General features: G+C 38.5%; 1 protein-coding gene and 1 non-coding gene across 3 annotated transcripts in view; both read right to left on the reverse strand.

The window, feature by feature from the left end:
- Nucleotides 1–24,934, reverse strand: part of Slc25a13 (solute carrier family 25 member 13) — a 180,968-nt gene that overhangs the window by 137,337 nt on the left and 18,697 nt on the right. The window contains exons 2-3 of one of the 2 annotated variants that reach the window (XM_071612477.1): nt 18,827–18,880; nt 8,368–8,510 (exon numbers count right to left, since the gene is read on the reverse strand). In XM_071612477.1, coding sequence (XP_071468578.1) covers nt 8,368–8,510; nt 18,827–18,880 — 197 coding nt within the window. Of the gene's footprint in view, nt 1–8,367; nt 8,511–18,826; nt 18,881–24,934 lie in introns of those variants that run through there. The other variant, XM_071612486.1, reaches the window with a different exon arrangement.
- On the reverse strand, nt 10,013–10,141 carry LOC114106060 (small nucleolar RNA SNORA30/SNORA37 family). The gene has a single exon (XR_003585141.1). It is a non-coding gene; the product is annotated as a small nucleolar RNA SNORA30/SNORA37 family (small nucleolar RNA).

Here is a 24,934-nt window from a genome sequence, read left to right on the forward strand (position 1 = left end):
GGTCTCCTTGTTGCTTCTCAAACAGGCCAAGCACTCACTCTTCTCAGGGTCTTTGCTCTTATTCCCTCTCCCTAGAAGGTTCAATCCTAAAGTCTCCCATGGGTGACTCTGCCAGGAATGAAAGGCTGTACTTTCATTTCTCAGAAGTTTCTACCCAAATGTCACTTTTCAGCGAGATCTTCCCTGACCACCCTTTCAACTACAGAATGTTGTGGACTGCTACCCATCTCTATGACACCTATATTACATTTACATTACCTGTTTGCTATGTGAGAGCCCAATGTTTCTGATTTGTTTAGAACTGTGCCTGAAATATAGCTGGTGTTGATAAGTATTTGTTAAGCAAATTAATCTGAAATTAACCTCTATTTTTCAAATATCAATGTTTTTTCAGATTTGTAACAAAAGACCACTTTATCTTACCACATATCATTTTTTATAGAAATTAGGTTTCTCTATCATTTCTAAGAGTTAAATTCTTTCACCAGTTGTCTTCTTTTACCTCTTGTGTTTTTCTAGGCTGAAGATCTCAAAACTTTTCCATTAAATTGCAAATGAAGTCTTACCTCAAACCCTTCATTAAAATCTGAGATTTATGTATTTACTAAGAAGTCTCATAGATAATTAAGCCACTATCAATGAGAAAGATACAGGTACAAAATCTAATGTTTTGTTCTTGGTTCATTTAGTGCTACCATAACAGAATACCTATAACCAGGTAATGTATAAAGAAAACAAATTTGCTTTTTATATTTCTGAAGGTTGGGAACTCAAGATCAGGGTGCTGGCCTCTGGTGAGGGCCTCCCTGTTATATCCTAACATTGCCAAGGGCATTACATGAAGGCTAGGAATATAGCTCAGTGGTAAAATGCTTGCCTAGCATGTGCAAAAGGCCTGGGGTTCAATCCCTAGCACCGGAAGGAAGGAAGGAAGGAAGGAAGGACAAACTCCTCACAGCTTAGTGCAATATAGTTTTAATTATTTAAGGAACTGTCACATTCCCTGCCTCTGATACCAACATTGGTAGACAAAGAGATTTGCAAGTGACTAGGAAATATATTTTATTTCCTTTATTTTAAAATTTGTGTTTGGGTTTTAAACATATATGGTCAGGTAAAGCAAAACCTGATAACTGGTGCAATCTGTCTCTCCACATTAACAACCAAAGAAAGAAAGGAAGCCAAACAATATTTGTCTTTCAAACAATTACTGAGCACCATGATAAGATAGAAATAAAAATTTAAAAGGAGGGCTGGTATTTTAAGTTGGCCTGGAAAAGCATATGTTATGCAATGATAGCTCAAGGTTCAACATTAAGAACAAGAAAAAGGGAAAAAGGGTCCCAAAAATGACTCTTGAGTTAAATATATATATATATATATAAATAAATATAAAGAATGTGAGGCTATGAGGCCAGATTTTTTTTCTTTCTTCCTTTCTCTCTTTCTTTCCCCATGGGTGTGTGTGTAAATATATAAATAAAATATGCATATTTTATTAGAAGGGTAAGCCCAGTTTTTCTAAATAAACCTGTGGAAGAAAATTAAAGTAGATCTCAATGGTGGTTGTAGGTCTACCTTATGTGGACCAAATATAAGGACTGAATGGTGAAGATTCTTTCTAAGAATTTTGTAAGGGGTATCTATCAGAACTTCTAGGTAAAGACATACGCAAAGCTCAGTTTTAAATGTTTTTCTTTATGCACAGAAAGTTTCATGGTAGAGCAGATTGGACACAAACCAGAAAAAAAAATGGGGACCAAATTCTAGTTCTCCCATGCACTAGTTATAAAACTTTGAGCAAATTATTTAACCTTCCTAATTCTCCACCTCCCTCTATAAGAGGATGACAAAAATTATTTTAAGGACTTGAGTGAAGATTAAATAAAATAGATGGAAATTGCTGACCAGTTCTGCAATGCTATCTACATCCAGAGTAATTATAATTTTTTTCATCTTTTGGTCTAACCACCTAGGAAGAAACACTGTAGCAGAGCTTCTACTCACAAAGTATTTTTGTTTTAAAAATTCTTTAAGTAGTAAAATAGCACCTCCCAGCCTCCCTGCCTCTCTGCAAAGATTCCCTATCTCCCCACCAGTATAAAGTGGAGTCCACCAAGATCAATCACAACCTCCCTCTATGCTGTTGAGGGTGGCCTCCACACAGGCAGCCCCAGACCTGTATCACCCACAGCTAATCCCAAGAGGCTCTGCGATTTCCCTATTTTGTCATCATCTCCCAGACACCCTTCTACTGTGCCTTCTAGAATCACAGTGCAAGGTGGGCAAAATCACCTCCTCAGTCCCTCCCATAAAGAGAATCCTTCCAGGGCTGGGGCTCAGCAGTAGAGCGTTTGCCTAGCATGTGTGAAGCCCTGGGTTTGATCCTCAGCACCACATAAAAATAAATAAAATAAAGGCATAGTGTCCATCTACAACTGCAAAAAAAAAAAGTTGGAAAAAAAAAGAGAGAGAATCCTTTCAGAGCCCCTCTTCCAGTAATCTTCTCTCTACCCTTTCTCAACTACTCACTTCTACTCACACGGTAAGATTCTAAACTGTTGTCATTAACAATAGCTCCTTATTCTCAATTTCACTTACCTTGCTTTTGGACCAGTCCTTTAGTCTTCCTGCCACTCCTTCTTATAACCCAACTTCAAAGATCTTCAACCACGCTGAACCCTACAATTCATTAAGCCTACCATGTCTCATTGCATCTACACCAGCATCATCTAAATTTACAGTCCATCATTGTAATTGCTCCCTTGTGGGCCCCATAGCTCCCTGGAATCTTTCCTCTTCTGTATTATTTAATGGCCAAGACCTCAACCCTAGTTCTACCCAGCCCCTCCTAACTCCATGCCTGGACCTGTGCAGCTAAACTTCAACGGAAAAAACACAACCATATGAACTGGTCTCAAGGTAAATTTTATGACCACAAAACCTCTGGTGCACTGAAGTGGGGCCTGTCCCTTATCCATTCAACCTCCCAACTTCCAGATGAAAATTTATTATATTATTCTTCCCACAAACACTAATACCTCAACCTGTACTGCCCACTCCTCTACTTGCAGGAGAAAAATCAAAGAAACCAAAGGAAACTTTGTTCCCAAATCCACCATACCCTCTATGTATACTACACTACATCTTCACCCTCATCTCTGCCTGCCCTTCAACTTTTTAAGCTCAGTGTTAAATTTTAGACCCCTTAATGTGCTTATAAATTACTGAGGATCCCAGGAGTTTTTATTCATGTGGGTTATATCTATCACACTTTACTATATGAGAAATTAAAACTGAAAAAAATCTTAAAAATATTATTTTATGAAAAAGTAAATAAATCTATTACATAGTAATATAAATATTTGTATGAAAAATAACAGTATTTTCTTTAACAATTCTGTGAGAAATGCAGTTTTGTATCTGCAAATCTCTTTAATGTCTCACTTAATAGAAGACAGCTGCGTTCAATTGGCTGTAATGTATTCTTTTGGTTGAAGGATATGAAGAATTTCACCCTCATACAGATTCACAGTTAGAAATAGGAGTATTTTAATTAACTTTTTAGATAACTGAGGACACTTTTCTTTTACACAACAACAAATCCCAACAAATAATATTTGAATAAAGATTAGTTGCAATGTGGAAGTTGAAACCATATCAAGGAACTTTTCCATACCTTGAAATTTTAAAATTCATAGGTCTATTGTGCACTTTGAAAAGATCATTTATATATGCATGATTCCATTATCAAACACACACTGGTCAGCTGAAAAATTTTGTTTCGCTAAGTTATGTTGACCTTCCAAATGTTCAGACATTTCATTACATCATATTAGAAGACCTACGTTCATTAGTGTTATTACCAGTGACTTCAGAAAAGTCCTGAAGTACCGGGAAGCTGTCATGTGAAAATTTTAATTCTTTCAAATAAGTAATTCTTTTGAATAAAAGCAGTATTTCATGGGGCACGGGGGAGACTATCTCAGCTGGTAACTCAAGTGTTTTTCTGCAGACCACCATCATACTACTAGAGTAAGCAGAAGTTCTTACGTGTACTTCCCACTTGTTCAATTTTCAAACGATGTGTACTCAACAGTGAGATTTTAAGTCAGCAGAGTCCTCAGAGGACTTACTCACCTCCCAAAGGTCGCATCTATGAATACTATCCTTCTGGGGGTAGGTTCCAACATGAGTTTGGGGGAACACCAACATCTGGTATTAAGGTTCCAACAGTTTTACCTATGCAGTTTTTTTCAGTTGAAAATATCAACCAAGTGAAAAGGGTGTATTGTATTAGTATTTAGCATTATTATGTAAGCAGTTCTGAACTCCTACAGAGGTCTTAGGGACTTCCAGAGATCCACTGACCACACTTTGAGGGCAGCTGTTCTAGATGAACTCTGAATGTTCTTACAAGAGGCCAACCTCCTAGACAATCCACCAGAATGTCTTTCTGTCCTCCTACACTGTCAATTTCCTGCATTTTCCACTAAGGCCTGTCCATAATCACACATTATGTTATTTACCCACCTACAAAACACCCTCCAGTGACTTCCCCTTTTGCTCTGGTTACGGCCCCATTTCTCATCTTCCTTTTTCAGCAAAATGCTCCAAAAGAGGGCTTAGATTGGTAAGTAGGAAGAGGAAGGCTATTGGTACATATGAATGAGATGTGAAATCAGTACCTAGTCATTAATCAACCCTTTCTGGAATTTAAAAATAAATAAATAAAACCTAGGCACCTGACATTCCTAAAGATCTTCTAATACATCAGCAACATAATACCAACCTTTTTAAAAATTCTTTTTAATTTACTCTTCGTAGACAGTGTCTAGCCACCACATTGCACGTACCCCCCTATGATTTCAGACATCAAATATTAACACGAAGTGAGTAATGCAAAAAGAAAGGGGGTTAATCAGACATCTTCAGTGAAAGAAAAAGAAAATAACACTGATTCAATGAGAGCTGTTAATGAGGCTTTTTGTTTTGGTAGATTAATTTGGGAGTCTGATGACTACTAAGAACATTTAAGCTTCTCAGGTGACTGCTGTTGATTATTATCAAGTTTTTTTTTGTCTTTTTTTTTTTTTTTAATTAAAGAGGTGCCTTTGCTTAATTCTACAGTTTATGAATTTCAGGTGTTTACCTCAAATCTGTGTCCACCCTAATAGTGTAGAAAACTTTCCTCATTAGCAAACTGAAAAAACTCCTCTTATTGATTTGGGATTGTACTTGACAGATGATGAGCATTTCAGGCTGTGAACTGCTGATGTTTAAATACATTACCCTAATACTCTTTAAGCATTGCCAATTGTAAACCTCATTAACTCCCAGCATGTGGCCAAGGCCTGGATTTCTTCACTACAGCCTCACAAAGTGAAAACAGGTATATAAAAATGATTTTATCATCAACATTATTATATCCTCCTTCACCTTGTGAAGTATTTAAAAGGCTGTACTTTCATTCCTCAGAAGGCTAAATAGCGAACTTAGGAAAAGCAGTGAACACACTTTGTTTTTACAGGCTACACATTCTGAACTCCTCAATTCTTTTTTTATCTTTTCTTTTTTGACACCCTTATTCCTCAGGCATCAAAATCCAAACTACCCCAGGAGTGACTCTCTAAACTCTAAACAGAAAGGAATTATTTGAGGATGCTGACCATATTGCTATCATTTTGATTCAACAAAATGGGGGCTGACAAGGCAGTACATTGAACCTATCAGCCCAGCACTAACAAAACAGGATGTCTGACATTCCCCTTTGTCAAAAGGCCAACTTTTGTTTGCACATTGTGTGTTCTAGAAGAGTGTGAAGAGGTTCCAAACCTGAGGTGAAAAACAAACATAGTCGGACTTCTGCATCCCTGGGTCCCAAAACCTATGGATTTAACCAACCCCAAATAGAAAAATATTCAGGAAAAAAAGTTGCTTCTGCACTGCCCATGTGGACTCTGGTTTCCCTGTCAATTCTCCCGGAACAATACAGTATAACGACTATTTACGTGTATCAGGTATTATCAAGTAATCTAAAGATGACTTAAAGTACAGTGGAAGATGTGCACAGGTTATATGCAAACACCAGAGCATTTTTATAAGTGACCTGAGCATGTGCAAATTTTGGAATAGCGGAATCCTGTGAGGGTCCTGAACCAATCCCTCAAGGATACTGGGCAATGACTGTACATGGTAAAGGGATTTGTGATCCTAGCAAGCCAATTAGATACTCCATTCAATGCTGGCCCCACCACACCTGTTTCATTAAATTAGAAGCTTCCAGAGGACAAACACTGCATTTTTCCAGTTGCTGTGTTTCCTGAACACACATAATAGTGACAGGCACAGAGACAAGACTCTCAAGCTGCTGAATGACTGCTGGATAAGCACCCAGGGAGAAGCGCCCATCAGGGAAAGCAGACCAAGTCACCACTTCATGAACCAGTAAATCAGAACTAAGAGAGCTCCAGCAAACAGGATCCCTTAGCCAATAAGCTGGAAATGAAATCTTAAGTTCATGCAGTGCACAGGCACCTAACTTCCTGCCCAGAGTTCAAGCCAAAACTAGACATAGGTGAAGTTTTCAAGAAGGGACCAGGCTCTGAGGGAGGTGGTTCACAGCAGGGGTCTCTGCCTGGGAAATGTCTACATCATCCAAACACTACCACTAAAAAAAAGTGTTTTGTTTTTTGTTTTCTGGATCAAAATGGTCTTTGACCAAAGAAAATTCTTCATAACCATAGGCTTTCTAATTCCCCCCAAGGGGTGGATGGGGGATCAGCTGCATGAGTGTATTAGTTTTCTACAATTGCTATAACAATAACAAGGAAATAAAACCATTATATTGAAGAGATGTCTGCACTCCTACATTCACTGAAGCATTATTCACATTATCCAAGATATGGAAACAACCCAAATGTCCATCAACAGATGAGTGCTTAAAAGAAAATGTGGTGTCTATACATAATATTATTCAGCCTTAAGAAAGAAAATTCTGTCATTTGTGACAATATGGATGAACCTGGAGGACATTATGTTAAATGAAATAAACCAGGCACAGAAAGACAAATACCATATGCTCTCACTTGTACGTGGAATCTAAAAAATTTAAAATCATAGAAGCAGAGAGCAGAATGGAGGTTACAAGGGACTGGCACAGGGGTGTGATACTAAGGCAATGCTGGCCAAAGGCCACAAAAGTTTACATAGGAAGAACAAGCTCAAGAAACTCTTTGTGCAACATGGTAACTATAGTTAATCACAATATATTGTACACTTTAAAAATTACCAAGAGAACCTTTAAATGTTCTCAACATACAAAAAATGAGTTTGTTAGTTAATAGATACATTACTTAGCTTGACTTGGCCATTCCACAATGCATACAATTTCAAAACATCCTGGTGTGTACTATAAATATATATAATCTTTATTTTCAATAAAATTTAAGTAAAGCAAATTACCACTGGCCAGGTATCTTAAAACAGAAGAATTTATTCTAACAGTTCTGGGAACCTGAAGTCCTAAATCAAGGTGTCAGCAACACCAGACTCCTCCCATATGCTCTAAGGGAAAATCCTTTGGTTCTTCCAGCTACTCATGGTTCCAAGCATTCCTTGGCTCATGGTCCCATCACTCCGGTCCCTGCCTTTGTGTTCACACTCCTCCTCCTCTTCTCTGTGTCTATGTCAAATTGCCCTTCTGCTTCTGTCTATATAAAGGGCCCACCCAGATAACTCAGGGTAATCTTTTCATCCCAAAATTCTTAATTTTATTACATCTGGAAAGCTCTTCTTCCACATAAGGTATTTACAAGATCCAGGGATTAGGCAGAGAAAATTCATAGGGGGAAAAATCCAAAGTCATTCTGGAAAGTGTCCTACTTAATTCTGTATGGTATAATCTCTTTCCTCCACCTTGCAGAATGCCTTTCCGGGTGATTTGGAATCATCATATTCTGTCTCCTAGATCCATATCATTTAATCATATATGAAATTTTAAAGGTGATTTGAGCGAGGGAAAGATGATAGAAAAGTTATGATCACAGTGATATGTTTAAGTTTACTCATAATTCTACACCTGCCTTGAAAAATACCAGTGTACGCACAAATACCTTCATACTACCTCATCAATTACAATTGTTTTGTAAAACTGTACAGAGGTCTTTCAACTAGTCAAAAACCAAATACATGAAATCACTAATTGTAAAATGACCACTAAAGGAAATATTAAGGGTAATATTTATAAAAGAATGTGTTAATGATAACAGGTAGAGAAAACGCTCTTAAGAGGTAGAAAAGTATATATTTAATAACTTTCTGATCATTAAAGTAACAAAAACAAGTTTTGAACAAAAATAAACATACCCATCTTTGGTCTGATCCACCACGCCACTTAAAAGTTCCACAGTCTTTGGATTAGGCTGGCTTTCTCCAAAAATATTCAAATATCGAGTAACAAAGTCATTAGGAGACATAAAAAATTCACCATTTTTTTCAATGCTTGCATACTGTTAAGAAAAGGGGAAAAAAAGAAATGTTATTTTATATACTTGATTCTCTAAAGTATATAATCATGGGATCAACATGTGAAAAGCCTGAGAATATTCAAAGGATACTATCAGATATGAAAATATACTCTTTACAATCGCAGTTACCTCCCGTCACTTCAAAGAAAAAACAAGACACATTAAATTTGTCAAATTTTGTGCTTACACCAGTGGTTCTCAATTGTAGGTAATTTTCCCCCACAAGGGACATCTGGCAATGTCTAATAACAATTTTAATTGTCATAACTTGGAGGAAAGGGATGCTATTAGCACCTAGCACCTACAAGGTAGAGACGGGGATGGTGCTAAATATCCTACAGTAACTCACAGGCTGAGCCCATGAAACGGAATTGTCTAGTCCAAAATGTAAACAGTGCTGGGAAACCCTGGTTTACAGAAATTTAGAAAGACAAATTATATCTTGTTTTTTGGTAAAAGACTAAAAAGTGTAATTAATTATAAAACTAATTGAGGGACGTGGGATGAGATGGTTCCAATGCCCTGGCTTCTCACATAAGAAACACAAACCCAACTTAATGTAAACAGTGAAGCAAAACTTAAGCTTAACCAAAGTGTAATGCCAAACTGACCTCTCACGAGGGGTTTTTCCACTTTAACCAATCAAATGTTTTCTTTGTCTTGCTTCCTGAACACTTTATAAAAGTTCATGCCCCCTTGATGGAGCCCTGAACTGCCTGTGGTCTGATGTGCTGCCCAATTCATGAAATCTTTTGAGTGCTCAAAGAATGCCTGAAAGATAGGGTTCTCTCTCAACAGAAGTCCCAGAGGTAGCAAATACAAGAAAGGGTGATAAACTCAGCTGAAATGCAAACTCTGAGCCACGGTGCGGGTATCAACTGCTGCCCGAGCTAATGTTCTCTCCACCCTTGAGCCCTACACAGAGATGGTCAGTAAGAATCAGCTGGAATGCAATGCCTCTCCTCCAGGTCTTGCCTTTAGTAGGACACAATCCAGCTGGAAGGGGGAACCCACTGACTTGGGTTCCACGGGTCCTCAAAGGCTGTGGGAAAATGCTGAGAGCAATGTGCCAATCAAGATGTGCTCAAGGAGCAGAGGACAAGGTGCACAGTGAGTGAGGTGCGAGAACAGCATCTCCCCTTCCTCTGGAACCCCAGAGTTCAGTCTGATCAAAACTGTTTTTACAAATCATTTGTTTTTCTACATTTTAAATCCACTATAGACTAAGCCTTTGCTTAGATATTTGAGAATAAGCTTTAGAACCTCTTGAGCTAGGGTTGTGTCTCTTACTACCTAAATGGTCTCATCAAACATCTAAGTTTTCGGGACCTCTGACTCTTTATCTGAAAAGTAGGGATAACAATATTACTGGTTTCATTAGGCAGATGCTTTAAACAAATGAGATAATCATTTAAAACACTTAGTACTATGTTCTACACATGATAGGCTCTTTATAAAAGTTCTAGATTATTGGGTTTTTTTTCCTTTGTCCCACTGAATGATAGCTGCCATTGGTACAGTACCAGGGCAAGGATGCAATCAGGGGTTTTCTCTCAGCACCAGCTACCAAATCCTTGCCCCACAGACCAGGGGAGGACCTGTGAATGTGCTAGAATATACTGTTTTCTTTTCTTTCTTTTTTTTTTTTTTTTTTGAGTGGGGATAGGCGCTGAAGATTTAACCCAGGGTCACTTTATTACTGATATACATCTCTAACGCTTTTTTTTTTTTTTTTTTTTGAGACAGGGTCTCACTAAGATGCTGAGGCTGACCTTACAAATCCTCCTGTCTCAGCCTCCCAAACTGCTGGGATTACAGTGTGCTTGGCTCACTGTTTTCAATTAACATGTTTTTAGCATAGTGCAAGAAAAAAAGATGTTCCAGTAATCCTACCATTCCTCAGAATTTGTTTCAGCTTCTGGGACATGTAGAAGAAAGAATATATTTTAATTTTCCTAACTGAGGCAAAACAAGCTTGAAATATAAAGGATATGCCAATACTAATTACAGCAATCCTATGATTCAGAGTGTGAACTATGTTTCCTTATGACACTGATTATTTTAAAACACAATTTAACTTTTCTCCTACAGTAGACAGATTATTTCCAGTTCGGAGTATTCTAAATAAATTTTTGTGTGTAACATTTGTCCAAATTCTTGGCAATTTTCAAAAGCTAGACTCCCAGAAAAGAAACTGTTAAGTCAAAGGAGAGGAATTTTAAGGCTCTTGGTACTTATTATCACGCTGTTCTTCAGAAAAGATTGTACCAATTTACACTCCTACCAGCAGTGTGTGAACATGCCCTTTCCCTGCTTTGTCTATCATATTTGTTGCAAATATTTTTCCAGTTTGATATATTTATAATTGAATCTATAGATTTATTTTCCTTTACAATTTCTTCCAATACTTTTCTAAGCTTAAAACCTAGTCTTTCTTCATCACCAGACTAAATATTCACACACAGGTCCTCTTAGTTATTTTTAAAATAGGGTTTCCTTTAGGTTTTAGTATACCAGTGCTTTATTTTTGTGTGTGGTCTGAAGGTAAGAATCCTCCAAATTTGTTTTTCCCACTTAATCTTGGTTGTTTCAGAACCACACATGAAATCATTGTTCTTTCCCTACTCTTTAGGACACCTGCTTTGCACATACTAAATTACCATATGGTCACTAGGGAAAGCCCTGACAAGCAGGCTTGATCTCCAGCAACAGGTCTAATGAGCTGGCCATGGCTTCCCAGGGAAAACATTGTTCTGAGACTGCCCCCAACTTCACAGGAGAATGTCAGCACAGCATGGATTGAGAGTTCTTGTCATTGCTGCAATGGGAAATGTTTCAAGATCATCCTCTCAATGGATCTGGCTACTACTCTTGCAAGATTATATACATCTTTCTTGCTACAACTAGAGGGAAAGCTCTGTTAGAACAGGAATTGTTTTCCTGTCTTTTTCACTGGTATGTCCTCAAATTCCCAGACTAGTGCCTGGCTGCCAGGCAGACAGTGAAACATGGTCAATAGGTATTTATCAAATGAGTGAAAGCTTAAAAAAATGTTGTCTTACTTTGCTCCTAGAAGTTTCATGGCTTGACAAACACTCTTTTATTTTCCCCAAATGACCTTTAGAATCAATGTCAAGTTGCTCCTCCGTTAGAAAAAGTTCCATAGAAAATGCACAATAAAACTACAATAAAATGCCTCTACTCAACCACAAAATAATGAGAATAACAAACGTTGGCAAAAAATGTGGAGCAAATACTCTCACATAAGGGTGTTATAATAAACTGAAAAACCATTTTAGAAAACTTCTAGGCAGTATCTTCTGTAACTGAACATAATAACCACAGACTCCGCAATGTCAATCATAAGTAAATCTCCAACAGAAATTTGCATGTATGTATATAACACCAAAAAATATGTCAAAGAGTCCATAGCAACATTATTTGTAATAACAAAAAGTACCAAAAATAACTTGTGTTAACTAGGAACAGGATACATAAACAGATTATGGTATAGTAACACAACAGAATACAACACAAGCAATGAGAATACATTAACTCCAAATAGACACAACACAGATAAATTAAAATAAAGGTAAGAAACCAGACAAGGCTGGGAGTGTAGCTCAGTGGTAAAGCATTTGCCTAACATGAATGAGGCCCTGGGTTTGATACCCAGCAACACACACACACACATACACACACACACACACAAAGAAGACAAAAGAATATACACTGTATGGTTACATTTTTTAAAGTGACAAAACTAATATACAGTGAGAGAAGTCAGACAAAAATTTACCTTGGGAGGGATGAGTACTGAGTGCAGGGGTATCAGAAAGTTGTTTTTTTTTTTTTTTTTTTTGGTGTGTGGGAGGGTGCTGGTCATGCATGTTTGCTCACTTTATGAACACCCATGGGACTGTACACTTATGATCCCTGCACGTGATTTATACCTTAATAGTTTACAGTAATAAATCATTAAGATATTTTATCAGCCTCATTTGTTTAGAGATGATAAAGAAGGCTTCTCTGAAATATAAGAACATGTTCATCTGGGCAGAGAGAACACAGCTTTCTTCAGTTTGCCAAAATCAGCTCATTGCCAAGTGGTCTGCTTTGTGATTCAAATAGATAAGTCAAAGGTTGTTCCTCAGACTGATGTTTGAGGCAGACCAAAGTAAGAGTAGGTACTAGACTACTACCAAAGGCAGCTGGGCTGTCCCTGCAGCAATGAACAGAAGGTGCCTGTCAAGGGAATGCACTAATTCTTACAGCTACTCCATCTTTAGAATATCATTTAATCTTTCTTTGGAATAGGTTTTAAATGGCCTGAAATCTCTCTTTATTACAATTTAGGAGAGTTTTAATATGATTAAGCATATGCTCACAAAATGGGAAGGTTTTTACGATTCCTTGCACAATCCTAAGTGTCACCAACAAGAAACACCACCACACCCAATGAAGACAGCAGCAAAGAGAATCAGAACAGGACACTGTCATTACAGTGTATGCTCTGAGGACAGGGGTCCTATCCAGCCTGCTCACAGCCACTTAATAAAGGTGTGTGAACCATAATGAGCCAGGTCAGAAACACAGTCATTCAGTGACCTGTCCCTGCCATGAATCGTTCATATCCTGGGGCTGAAAGGCAAATTCTCCTTGACTCTTTTCCAACCATTGAAAGTCCCTCTAACATACCAGGTCACTTCATCTGACCATCCTTCACCTAAGCTTCCTGTTATAAGGATGGAATAAAATACAATTAAGAATATGAATATGGATCATTTCTTGCCTTTTGGACATGCTCAAGTGAAGAACATGAATAGGGTCTGGGCATTTTATGTTATTAGGGAATTACTATTCACTTTATTAGGCACACAATGGTATTGTGATCATGTAAGAAGCCATGCTTATTATTTGAAGCTGTATGTTACAGTATTTAAGGTGAATTATGGTGATATATAACTTACATTAAAATAAATTAGTAATATGTATGTATGTATTTAAACTGACAAATATTAATTTATATTAAGTGGCTATTATATAGGTGCTTACTATTCTATTTTCTATATGTTTGAATACTGTCACAATAAAAAAATTAAAGATGTAATTAAGAATCACAAATGTTCTAGTGAATATATTACTATTTGTTAAAAAATGCAAATTTCAAGTAAGATACAATTTTTCAACTAACTGGTTGGCAGAAAGGTTTTTTGTTGTTGCTGTTGTACTTAATAATAATCTGAATGGATAACATTATGTGGGAACTGTACACTTCCACACTCCCACCCAAAATATGTAGTCTGCTAAGAGCAATCAAATGCCTTAATCTATTGTAAACCCACTGTTTAACCCAACAATGCCACTTCTAGGAATTCCTACTAAGAAAATAATGCAAGCTATATACAAATATGTAAGCTGTTATGACAGATAAGTAAAGCTGGCAACTGAACATCCAATCATAAAGGATGGTTAGGTAAATTGTGGTAAGACAAATTATGGTAGAGCAGCCATACATAGGAACATCACATAGCATTAAAGTATTGTAGAAACGCATCCAGTTATAAGAAAAGGTGTTCATAATATATTAGTTGAGGGAAAATACTGGATACAAAACAATAGTTTTTTCCTCTTGTTAAAGAAAAAAAAATGTATACATATACAGAGACACATGCAGTAAGAGAACACTATCTCTATACTGACATCAAGTTACTTTATTTATCTTTTAGCTCTTCATCAATGAAAGAAACTTATTTGTTGTTAAGAAAGTTTTTCACTTAAGGAATTAACTGTTTTTCCTACGAAAATGCTTAAAGTGTACATCATTCTTTTATTGAGAGATTAATTCTAAAACTCCAAGTACAATTCACCATTACTCCCTATCACATCCCACTTCTGCCCAGCCCCTTGCCCCAGTTTTCCCATTTTTCACTTCTGACGTGTAGTCACTCTAGACTCCAGGCTTCTGAGCAGCCCATGATCACCTCCCTTCCTCCCCCTTGAACCACTGCTTCCCTCCTCTGTTTCTCTGTTCATACTACTGGCACCTCTCGGCACCCAGGGCATACACATTCCCGCCCTGCTCTCTCTCATTTATAATAAAACAACAGTCACTTTCTGAAATATCCCTTTAAAAGTGTCTCTGACTTGCCCAATCCCCACTCCTCCTGGTGTTATGTCCTTAATAACTCTGACAGCCTCCAACACCATCATTCCCAAGGCCACACACCTTATAGCCTTGCTGCACCAGTTCAATCTCAAATCCATCTTGTCCCTGGATTACTCAGAAAACCTTCAATGGCTTCCTATTGTTCAGAGGCATGCCAAATTCCCAATTACCTTTCCAAGTTTGTTACCCACACCCTGTAATACTTAGCAGATTCCCTGGCAGAGAGTTGTATTTAAATAAACATTTTACAAATGAACAAGAATCCTTCAACCTGGCCCAGTCTCTGGGCTTTCCTTCCATGTGGTCCTCCTCTTCTCTCCCCCACCATCCCAGGGGCTCCTCGCATTCTCCCCGCCAGCCTTCCCTGACCACTACCCACAATGGCAACTGCTCCCTCCTTCCACTTCCTGTGGTATTTGCTGTAACCACACAGGCAGAACCTTCAAGTATGCTGATTTAGATTCTTTTTACCTGCCACTGCTAGCCTACAAATCTGGTCTCCTGTATAAAATCCGAACTCCTTTGAGACACAATTATTGCTTACATTTCTTGTGCTCAGCCCACTCACAGCAGAATTTCATGATGTTTTATTTAAACTGCAAACAATCAATACATATCTGTTTAAATTAATGTGAAGCAACACCAAAAGCATTAGGTGAACCAAAAAAAAAGGACTGTCAACACAGAGGTTAAAAGCAAAATTGTCTTCCTAGACTCAAACTTCTGCATCCAAATAAAATGTAATATATTATCTTCTCACAAAAGTCTGACAATACCCTCAGATGCTTCTGGCATGTTTTGCACTAAGTCTCTCCTTCCCTACCAATCTAGAATCACTAGAGCCTGCGCTCCAGGCCACCCAAGCTATTGGCTATTCCCTCCACACAACTGGCACACTTACAGCTCTCTGCTTTGAACATGCTGTTTTCTTTGTTTGGAATAGTCTTTCTTTACCCCAAACCCTCCTCTACTTCTCCATCTGAAAAATACCTATTAGTCTTCAAGCATCGCTCAAACATCCTGCCTGAAACTTTGATGACCCTCTATAGGAAGAGGTAATAAGTCTCACTGATCTTCCTTTAATGCTATGTAACATTTTTCAACCATATTGTGAATTTTCGTTTTCTTGCACATACATACACACAGTGAGATATTTAAGGGCAGGAGTCATGATTTATGCGTCTGTAATACTCAACACCTAACACTCACCTAACATGTAGTAGGCAACGTTACAGAAGGAAGGAAGAGAGGGAGAGAGAGAGAGGGAAGTTGATTTTTAACTCTTTTCTAAGACATAAACTATAAAACCTGAGTCCTCCAGGACCCTTTCCTCATCTGGCTCAGATCCCCAGGTTCTCTCTCATCTCTGCAGCTGCCAACTCCTCTACCACCTTCTACTCCCTGTACATCTGGTCTGAAGGAGACAATGAAGCTCCTTTCCACCTCCCCCAGGCTACAGAAGAATCCTCTCTCCACCTAGTTTAGCAAGGAGACAATTGGGATATTTCACACAGAATTTTTATCAGGAAGAAAATCAAGTCAAAAAAAAAAAATTCACAGACAGAAAATCAGCAAAGTCGACAGGTTTACAGAATGCTTACTGCTGATCCGTACTTAACGAAAAAGCCTGGCCTGGCAGCCCCCATGGCGCCTCATTCCCCTTTCTCCCCTTCACCACAATGCTGTCTGCGGTGGATAGTAAACAAGAGATCCTCAGCTTGCTGAGCCAAGGTGGATTTGTGTTGGTCCCACACTATCCAGGCCTGGTGAGGTCACCAGAACCTTTGCCAGATCTGCAATCCCTTCCACAAACTGCTGATGCTGTTTTCTTCAGGTACCACCCGCCTCTGCCTCTATTCCATCTCCTCAGACTCAAAGGCATAAAAAACTCTCCTTCAAAAGCCACAAAGTCCTGGCCACCCAAGTTTCCTATCTGTTCTCAAAGATTCCACCCCCAGCCTTCAGGTCCATGGCTACAGAAACCCCACAGGTGACTCTTCAGAATTCTGCAAGGAATTCCTGCTATCCCTCAGACTTGTCTCCAACCTAGACCTGCCCAATATTGAGTGGATATAGCAGCTGGTAAAGATGCTATTCCAAACTGAGATCTTAACCTAGCCTCACCAGCTGCCACATGGCCTCAAATGGCCACTGCCTTTAAATGGACTCTTTCCAATGGATCATGTCAACAGACTAGGGAGCATCAGAGCCCTAAGTTGTTCTCAGTTTCTGTCAGAAGGAGGCTCTTAACTCCTGTTAGAAAACTGAAGTAGTATGCCCTGAGTTGAAAGAATTATTATAACTTCAAGGGCTCAAGTGAGTTTAGCCATTTCTCTAGGTTCCTTAGCAGCACACTTAGATGTTCTTCTGCTCGTGTCTCTCAAAATTAAATCATTAAGGAGTTTTACAATAGCAATAGACCTTCATATACCTGATCCCAATCATGTGAGCCCAATATGCACACAGCAACAGAAATTAGTTCAGGAAAGATAAGAACGCTTTTCTGTTGTCTGGGCTTTCCATCTTCTAGAATCTCTATATTGTATTGTGCTTTATGGAATAAAAAAAAAAAAAGCAAAGATTCTTATAGAGAATCCTGTTCTTTTCTATATAATCCAAACCTCCTTACAAATATACCCTTTCTTCCTCTCCCAAAACTGTTCCTATGTTTAACCACTTTTCCATTGGAACCTATCATTCCTGTATTTAAATTACTTAATTTCACACTTTGACTGAATCAATGTCTAAGGCATAGCAAGTGTTGGGCATGGTGACGTAAAGGTACCCCACTGAATCTTCACAAGTTTTTGTAACTTTTAACTATGAAAATGTTCCAACATATGCAAAGTACAGAGAACAGTATAAGCCCAATATCCCACTTTACAATGTCAAAAATTATCATACTGCCTACTCTTTCTTCCCACTCCACCAAAATTGGATTATTTAAAAACAAATCTCAGACATCATGATCTCATCTGTAAATGCTTTGGTATCTATCTCTAATAGACTCTCTGCATGTCTCAGAATCAGAATGTCATTATTCAGCTTAAAAATCAATTAATTACAATTTAGCTAATCAATTAATAATTAATAATCAATTAATTATTATTCAGTTTAAAAATCAATTAATTAGCATCAGATGTCCCCAAGTATTTGAATCCCTGTGTCTCAATCTTTTTGTTCTTGCTGTTCTATTTTGGTTCTGCAGTGCTGAGGATCCAACCCAGGGCCTTAGACATGTCAGACAAGGACTCTATTACTAAGCTATATCTCCAGCTGTCACTTTTATTTTTTATGCTAATGCATTTTGATGAGAAAAGTGAGGCTCACAGAATTAGTAACCTTCTAGCTCACATGGGTACACATCAAGGTACCAGCTCGATACCTTGGCTCCCCATTCCAGTCAGCACTGCCTGCCTTCTCACAATATTTAGAAAAGTCCACATATTTTGCTTTTATTATCTTTACAAAAGTGGCCTTTCCTTTTTTGAGTTTTAATTTCAGTTCAATAACATAAATATGCTTCAGGTTAGAGACCTGAAGAAGACTTTTATTATATTACTCATTCACTGCCCAACACCACCAAGTAGGCAGAAGCCTAAGAAACCAAGAAAATGAGCTTGTGTGGTATCTGGTGTACTCCAGTATTATTCCCCTTCTCACAGGGCTCCACAGCTATAATAAAATGACAGGATTATGATGAGGAGGACAACAAAAATGAGCTGTTTCTACCAAGCAGAGACCAGATAGTCCCCTCTGGAAGAGTACAGGATTAATAGGGATGTTTACAAAGACTTCTTAGTAGTAAAAGCATTTTCCTCATCCCACTCAGGTCAAGCCTGAAGAGGTAAATGAGTTGCAGGACTACTCAGCCAACTTCTTTTGAGCACTTGACACCATAAGATAAAAGAAAATATCACCATTTGCCATCACAAACAATTGGCCACACATTTCCTATACATTGTTAAAAACAGAATTGTAAAGCAACTCTTTCACAAATCCAGCGTAAAGATGCTTTGGAGGATGTTTTAAAAATTTAACAATGAAATAAACAGTTGTTTGAAAATAACTTTCGAAGTTATAGAACACAAACCAAATAAGAAACAAAATAGATTTCTTTTATACTGACCTTCAAAAATATTGTTCTAAGCTCAGCTGGATCTGCTCTCTTGGTTAAAGCCACCTATAAATAAACATAAAAATGTTTATATTATTAGAACAAAGCTGAGAAATCAAGCTAGCAGACTAAGAGAAAATAAACTTAAGGTTAGAAATAAGTGGATTTCATTTTTGTACTTAAAACATCAAATTGCCCCAGCGCATAAATGAGTCCCCAGATTTTAAATTAGACTCTGTATTTGGCTTCTAGAATGATAATATTCTGTGCAAGAAACCAGTTAAAGCTCATAATATCTAGTGTTTAATGTGTATTGTTTTTTAAAAAAGAAGAACAAAAATAAACAAACAAAAAAGTTGAAACAGATTTGTAAACACCTGGCATTCTTAAACTACACTCTAGGGGTATCTCATGCCCTTTCACAAGGGAATATTAAAGTACAACCTGTTTGCTAACTATGCAAGGGAACATATTTCTTAAAGAAGCCAGTGAACTAGGCAAATCATATTAAAGAACCTAAGGGAATTACTTCCCATGCTTCCACCATGAACAGGCGTGTATACCTAACTACCTGGCAATGTCAAGGAACTTGTCCCTTCCCCAACTTCTAATTTAATAAATCAGAACTCTCCAAAGGTATGACTATTATTCTCCACATTCAGAAATACAAGAGGTTGTGGTTACCTTCCATGAGTAAAATTTGACAGATTAGCTCAGAATAGGTGTTGTGCTTAATTCTCCAGGCCACAAAGTCCAAAAACATCACTGGGGAAAAGCAAGACAAACTTGAACATGACTGCCTTGGGCCAACACAAAAGAGCCCTTATGTGGAACCAAACAGTGGGCTTATTCAGCGTCCCATCACCCAATCCTGCTGGCAAAAACCATCATGAGACTGAATTCTCACCAAGCACAGCGTCGCCCCAAGATACAGCCAAGGAGGGGCTCCTGGAACCACCCCAACACTGGAGCCATGTCACTATCCACGGGGAGATTTATGCAAATTGTTCTAAATCCCTTCTGTGTGTTTGCAAAGACTCTTCTGAGATCTTGGGACAATGAATTCTCTGTATCTAAATATGGAACTGCTGAGCTCCTTGGCCCTCCACTGTCAGGAATAATTTTATTAACTAATCACTGAAATGGGAGAGGTAGTCTTTCTGAAACCAGTTGGTTAGTCACCATGATTCCCAAAGCAAGACTGATAACTCTTAATTTTAGCTCAGTACCTATAGCCACCAATTCTATTTTTACTCACAAGAATTTCTTGGTGGTCTCTGCTCTTCAATAGAGGAAAAAATAGACTGCTAACCAACTTAACCCAAGATTAACGACACTGCTGACCTAAAAGTTCCCGAAGAGGGATCCTCCTGTGGGGTCTCCACTCTGGGACAGGACAAGAACTCCTGGAGGTCAGAAAAGCACTCCAACCTCCACCGTCAGAGCAGAAAAATGACCTCCTCCACACCAGGAGTCCCACACCTCAGGATGGTTCAGAAATAACATTTTGAAAATGGCTTTCAGTATCTTAAGTTCTTAGTTGGTTTTCCTTTTAAAAGCCAAAGGAATTTTCCACAAAAGGAACTATTCCGGTTCTATCTGAATACCACATCTTAGTTCGCTTAGTTCACTAAGCTATGCACTTTGTAAGGCCTCCTGGGCAATGCTATCTCAGAGTGAACTTCCCTTTCCTTAAATCACAACAGCACAATCTGTTTACCAATCCCAAAATGTACATTCAGTGCTTTTCCCCAGAACCACATTTCTGTGACAGAAAGCATGGGTTCACTTTATAACTCACCCAGGATTTAAGACAAACGTGAAAACAATCTACACAGTGATCACCACTTACAAGTCACATCACCCAGAATGCAGAGAACACTGGACAGTGTTCAGAGCATCACTATTCTCTACTTGGATTCTCAGAGCAAATCAGAGAGTTAAATAGGATGGACATAACTTCCCTCACTTGAAAGAAGGGGAAACTGAGGCTCATTTATTTCCCCAAAAGCCAGATTAAGAGCCAATCTGTGCCTACATTTCTAAGTGTTTCCTGAGTTTTTCTCACTTCCTACTGTGCCACATTATAGGTAGTTTCAATGTGAATACCACCAATTTAGTGTCCGTCCTCTGCTATAAAGAGCATGGCTTTAGCTGGGCATAGTGGTGCACAACTCTAATATCAGTGACTCAGGACATCAGGGCAGGAGGATCGATAGTTTGAGGCCAGCTTCAGTAACTTAGTAAGACTGTCTCAAAATAAAAAGGGCTGGAGATGTGGCTCAGTGGTTGAGTGCCCCTGAGTTTAACTGTTCAATCCCAGTAAGTGGAGTGGGGGCAGGGAACTTCAGTGTCAGACCATCTTTACATGGGGTGCAGGCCTGACCGCTGGAGCTTGCTGGTTTGCAACCCCAGTGCTCTTGACTCTTAGTCTCAGTTTCCTCATTTCTAGAACAGGAAGCCCTGTAGACTTGGAAGGGCCATATGAAATAATTACATAAAGTATTAAGCCCAAAAAAGGCCAGAGAGTTAAAGTGCTTAATAAATGGTATCAATCATTATTTGGACTATTTATCAAAAACTATATATAGTCTCCCATGCTTACTTTTTAATACCCTAAATAATGAGTCACCTGGATCACCACTTTGAGGGGAGAAATAAGGAGGACAAAAGAGAAGGGAACTCATGGTCCTCAAAAACACTCACCAAACCACTGAGCAAACTCTAAAGCCATTCTAATTCATCGTCCCCTCTGCTCTCCTAGCCCAGTATCATGCTCCTTCTTGAAAACTGACCCAAAGTTGCAGTAAATGGTTAATGTTCACTATGGAATTTCCTTGAGGCCAGCTGAAATTTGTGTGAGGTCCTGGGCACATTCGATTTAAGCACAGATAACTATTGTTCAGTGGGGGATGGATTCAGAAAAATTTCTTCCAGCCTCCTGGGCCTCATCTCTGTACTAATTCCATCTACTCCCCACCAATCAAATGCCGTGTGGCTATTTGGAATTTCCATTTGAATGTCCACCCTCATTCTTATCTTCTTGTTTACATGCCACGTGTGGTGAAGGAAGGACACTTGTGCAATTTGACAGAAGACTACATAATGTTGCAATGAGAAGTGCCAGTGTTTTGGAGGTGTATTTAGATGGATTCTACCTGGTGGTCAAACCAATACCCAGGAAGTTCCATGAGCTGGAAAAAAGAGCCACAGAAATGCAGCTGCCCTTTTTAAGTCAATTCAGAACAGCTGTTCAACATGCATACTTTACATCACACAAGCCTGGAATTATTAGACTTAGTTTATTCTTGGGCTTCAGAAGATTCATCAAACTTTAGATTGTTTCCAGAAGGGTGCTATGTATTTTTTAAATATACTTACAGCATGTTCATATTCATATGTACAGCCACTATTCTTGAAATCTAATTGCCTGATTGTACCACTATTATTCTGAAGTTGCAATAGATTCCAACATTAAAACAAAAATTTTATACCAATAATTTAAAATAAACTGGCTTTCAAACTTAATAAGTAAATCACTAAGAAGGAAAACAGTTCTTTGCAGACAACCACGAAATATTATTTGGTATTTAAATCAGCACAATAGAGAATTTTTATACACAGTCAGGTAACATATCAATTCTAAACTTAAGATAAAAAGAGATGAAGGAGTTGTTACTATAGGAAAAAACTGTGCACTAACGTTTCTCCCATAAACAGGGAAAAGTCTACCATTATTCAACTTTAGAATGGAAATTTCAGGTCAATTCCCTGAATCAATATTCCATGGGCAAAATTTGAGGATCACTAAATCTGGAGAGCTTTGTGACAAGATAAACACTAGCTACACCTATGTGAATAGGTCATCAATAGCATTTGCAAAACTTAAGCTAGGCATATCTTAAGAATTTTTTTTTAAAAAAACAGCCAATAACACAGCTTCAATAACTGCTTTTTTTAAAGGCAGATAAGAGGAGGAGAGAAATATGACAAGAAGAACCAGAAAGATATTTTCCAGTACAAATAAATTTACTCTTATTCTAATGTGAATTAGAGCAGCCAAAGATAAAGGCTTGCTAGGAAAAGATATTCCTGAATGTAGGAATATGTTTAAAATCGACTTTCTTATCCTGTAATCAAGTCACAGTTGCAGGCTCATTACTTTAACAAATCACAGTGGTACAGAATCGTGCTCTCCAAATAGTTATTAGGTCTAACCATGAGCAATGGGGACGAGTATTTGAAAGCCTACATAAGATAAGGGACTCATTTGAAAAATCAAAGTCAAATGCAAAGAAAAGCTGGGATGCTCTAGAGATGTGAAACCCTGATCTCCCAGAAGGCTTCTTATTTCTCAGACCATCCCATGCTTGGCAAAGAAGAGAAGCTAAGAAGACACGATTTAAGTGTTGACTGAAGTGTTAATTCTAGGTAAGTAAAAAGCCAGATATTTACAATGAAAATAGGGAGCTCTCTTCAGATCTCTGGTTCTTAAAATACAGGATTGGGACCATCAGCACCAGTATCACCCAAGAACTTAAAAAATGCGAATTCTCACCCTCCACCCCAGACCTATGGAATCAGAAACTCTCGGGGTGGGGCCCACCAGTCTGGATATTCCTGGGCCCTCCAGATGGTTCCAGAGCCATAGATTTACATAGTATCCAGTTCTAAAGTGCAGATTAGGACTCAGGTTCTCAGCCCATCTCAAAACTCAAGCAGTAACCAAGGGGGATGGAAATGAAATCTATGGAATGGGCATCTTTAAAGCTCCCCCACAAGATTACAATGTGTGAATGGGAGCAGAGCCACTCGCTTAGAACCCGAGGTCCCAAGTCTCTACTGCTAGTCACCAATTGAGCTTTCCCTTCACAGGATTTTCTCAGTCCTCTTCCCAAACGGAAAAGTCTGCAAGTCAAGAGAAGCACAGGCTTACGTGGAAAATTCCATGTCACAATTATTTATATGAGATATGAGACTAAAAACCAGAAGAGGCAGCTCATCGAAAGCAGACTACCGTGTGCATGTGTGTAAGCAAGCGTTCAATGACAAGAAAAGTGGAGGGATAGGGAGAAACATTCCTTCATACCCTCCACATCTGCGGAACCAAGTGTAGGTAGACCTGAATCCCAATGAAAGATATTCTCAGGTAGGACCCAATAATCAAGCAGCTGGGGCCCACCCTCCTTCTCCATCTTCCTGTACTTCAGAGACAAAAAAGTACAAGAAGTCTACTTTCCAGACTACCTTGCAGCTATGAGGTGCCATCAATCAGAAGAAATGGAGTCAGATTTGAAAGGCAAAGATTTGTGAGTTGGGGGCCAGCAGAGGCACCATCACTGGAAGTGTCTGGGTTTACTGTCGCACCTTCCTGCCCTCCCACACCAGAGTGGTAGCATGGTCCTGAAACATCCCACAGTTGGCAGGCAGTATCCTGACAGCACAGGACGACACTGCTCCCTTGGTGGCCTGCTCTTCTGTGAGGCTCTGGAAGTCATTCCTGAGAGTTCAACCTCAAGTCTGTTTCTTCACCTTCCCAACAAATTCTGTAAGCCATTTAATACCCTATAATAAATCTTCCTCTGCTTAAACCAGCTAGAGTAGATTCTGTTCTCTGCAAGTGAACCTTGACTGATACAATCTATAATTGCAAAAGAAAGTTTGGAATTCCCTGAAAACCACACGGTTGCCATTAACTTGAGGGAAGAAAGAAAGAGGTGTCTCACCAAATTTAAGAAAATAATTTTCTATTGAAACCATCGTCCCTTATGCTAGTTTCCCTAATTTCTAGCAAATGAAGAGCAGTAATTATGCAAAAAGTTATTGAAGTATGAATTAGAATACAGACAAGATGCCATGTTAAGCATTTTTCAAACCACAACATTTCTGTGTAATCAAACCTCAAAAGTTCATATCACTCAACAGTTGACTTATAAAGCATCAGGCGCCACATGTTAAACCATGGGTAATTACACAAGCAGGTCATTTCAGGGGTGCTGGAGATGTTTATCAGAACGTTCAGTAGGTTGTGACGTATGTTGGCTTTTACTCTATTCTGTTGTAGACAAACATTAAACAACTGTAAAACCATCATCATTAAAATTCTGATATTAAGAAGCA

This window comes from Marmota flaviventris, chromosome 1, assembly GCF_047511675.1.
Source record: "Marmota flaviventris isolate mMarFla1 chromosome 1, mMarFla1.hap1, whole genome shotgun sequence".
Lineage (NCBI taxonomy): Eukaryota > Metazoa > Chordata > Mammalia > Rodentia > Sciuridae > Marmota > Marmota flaviventris.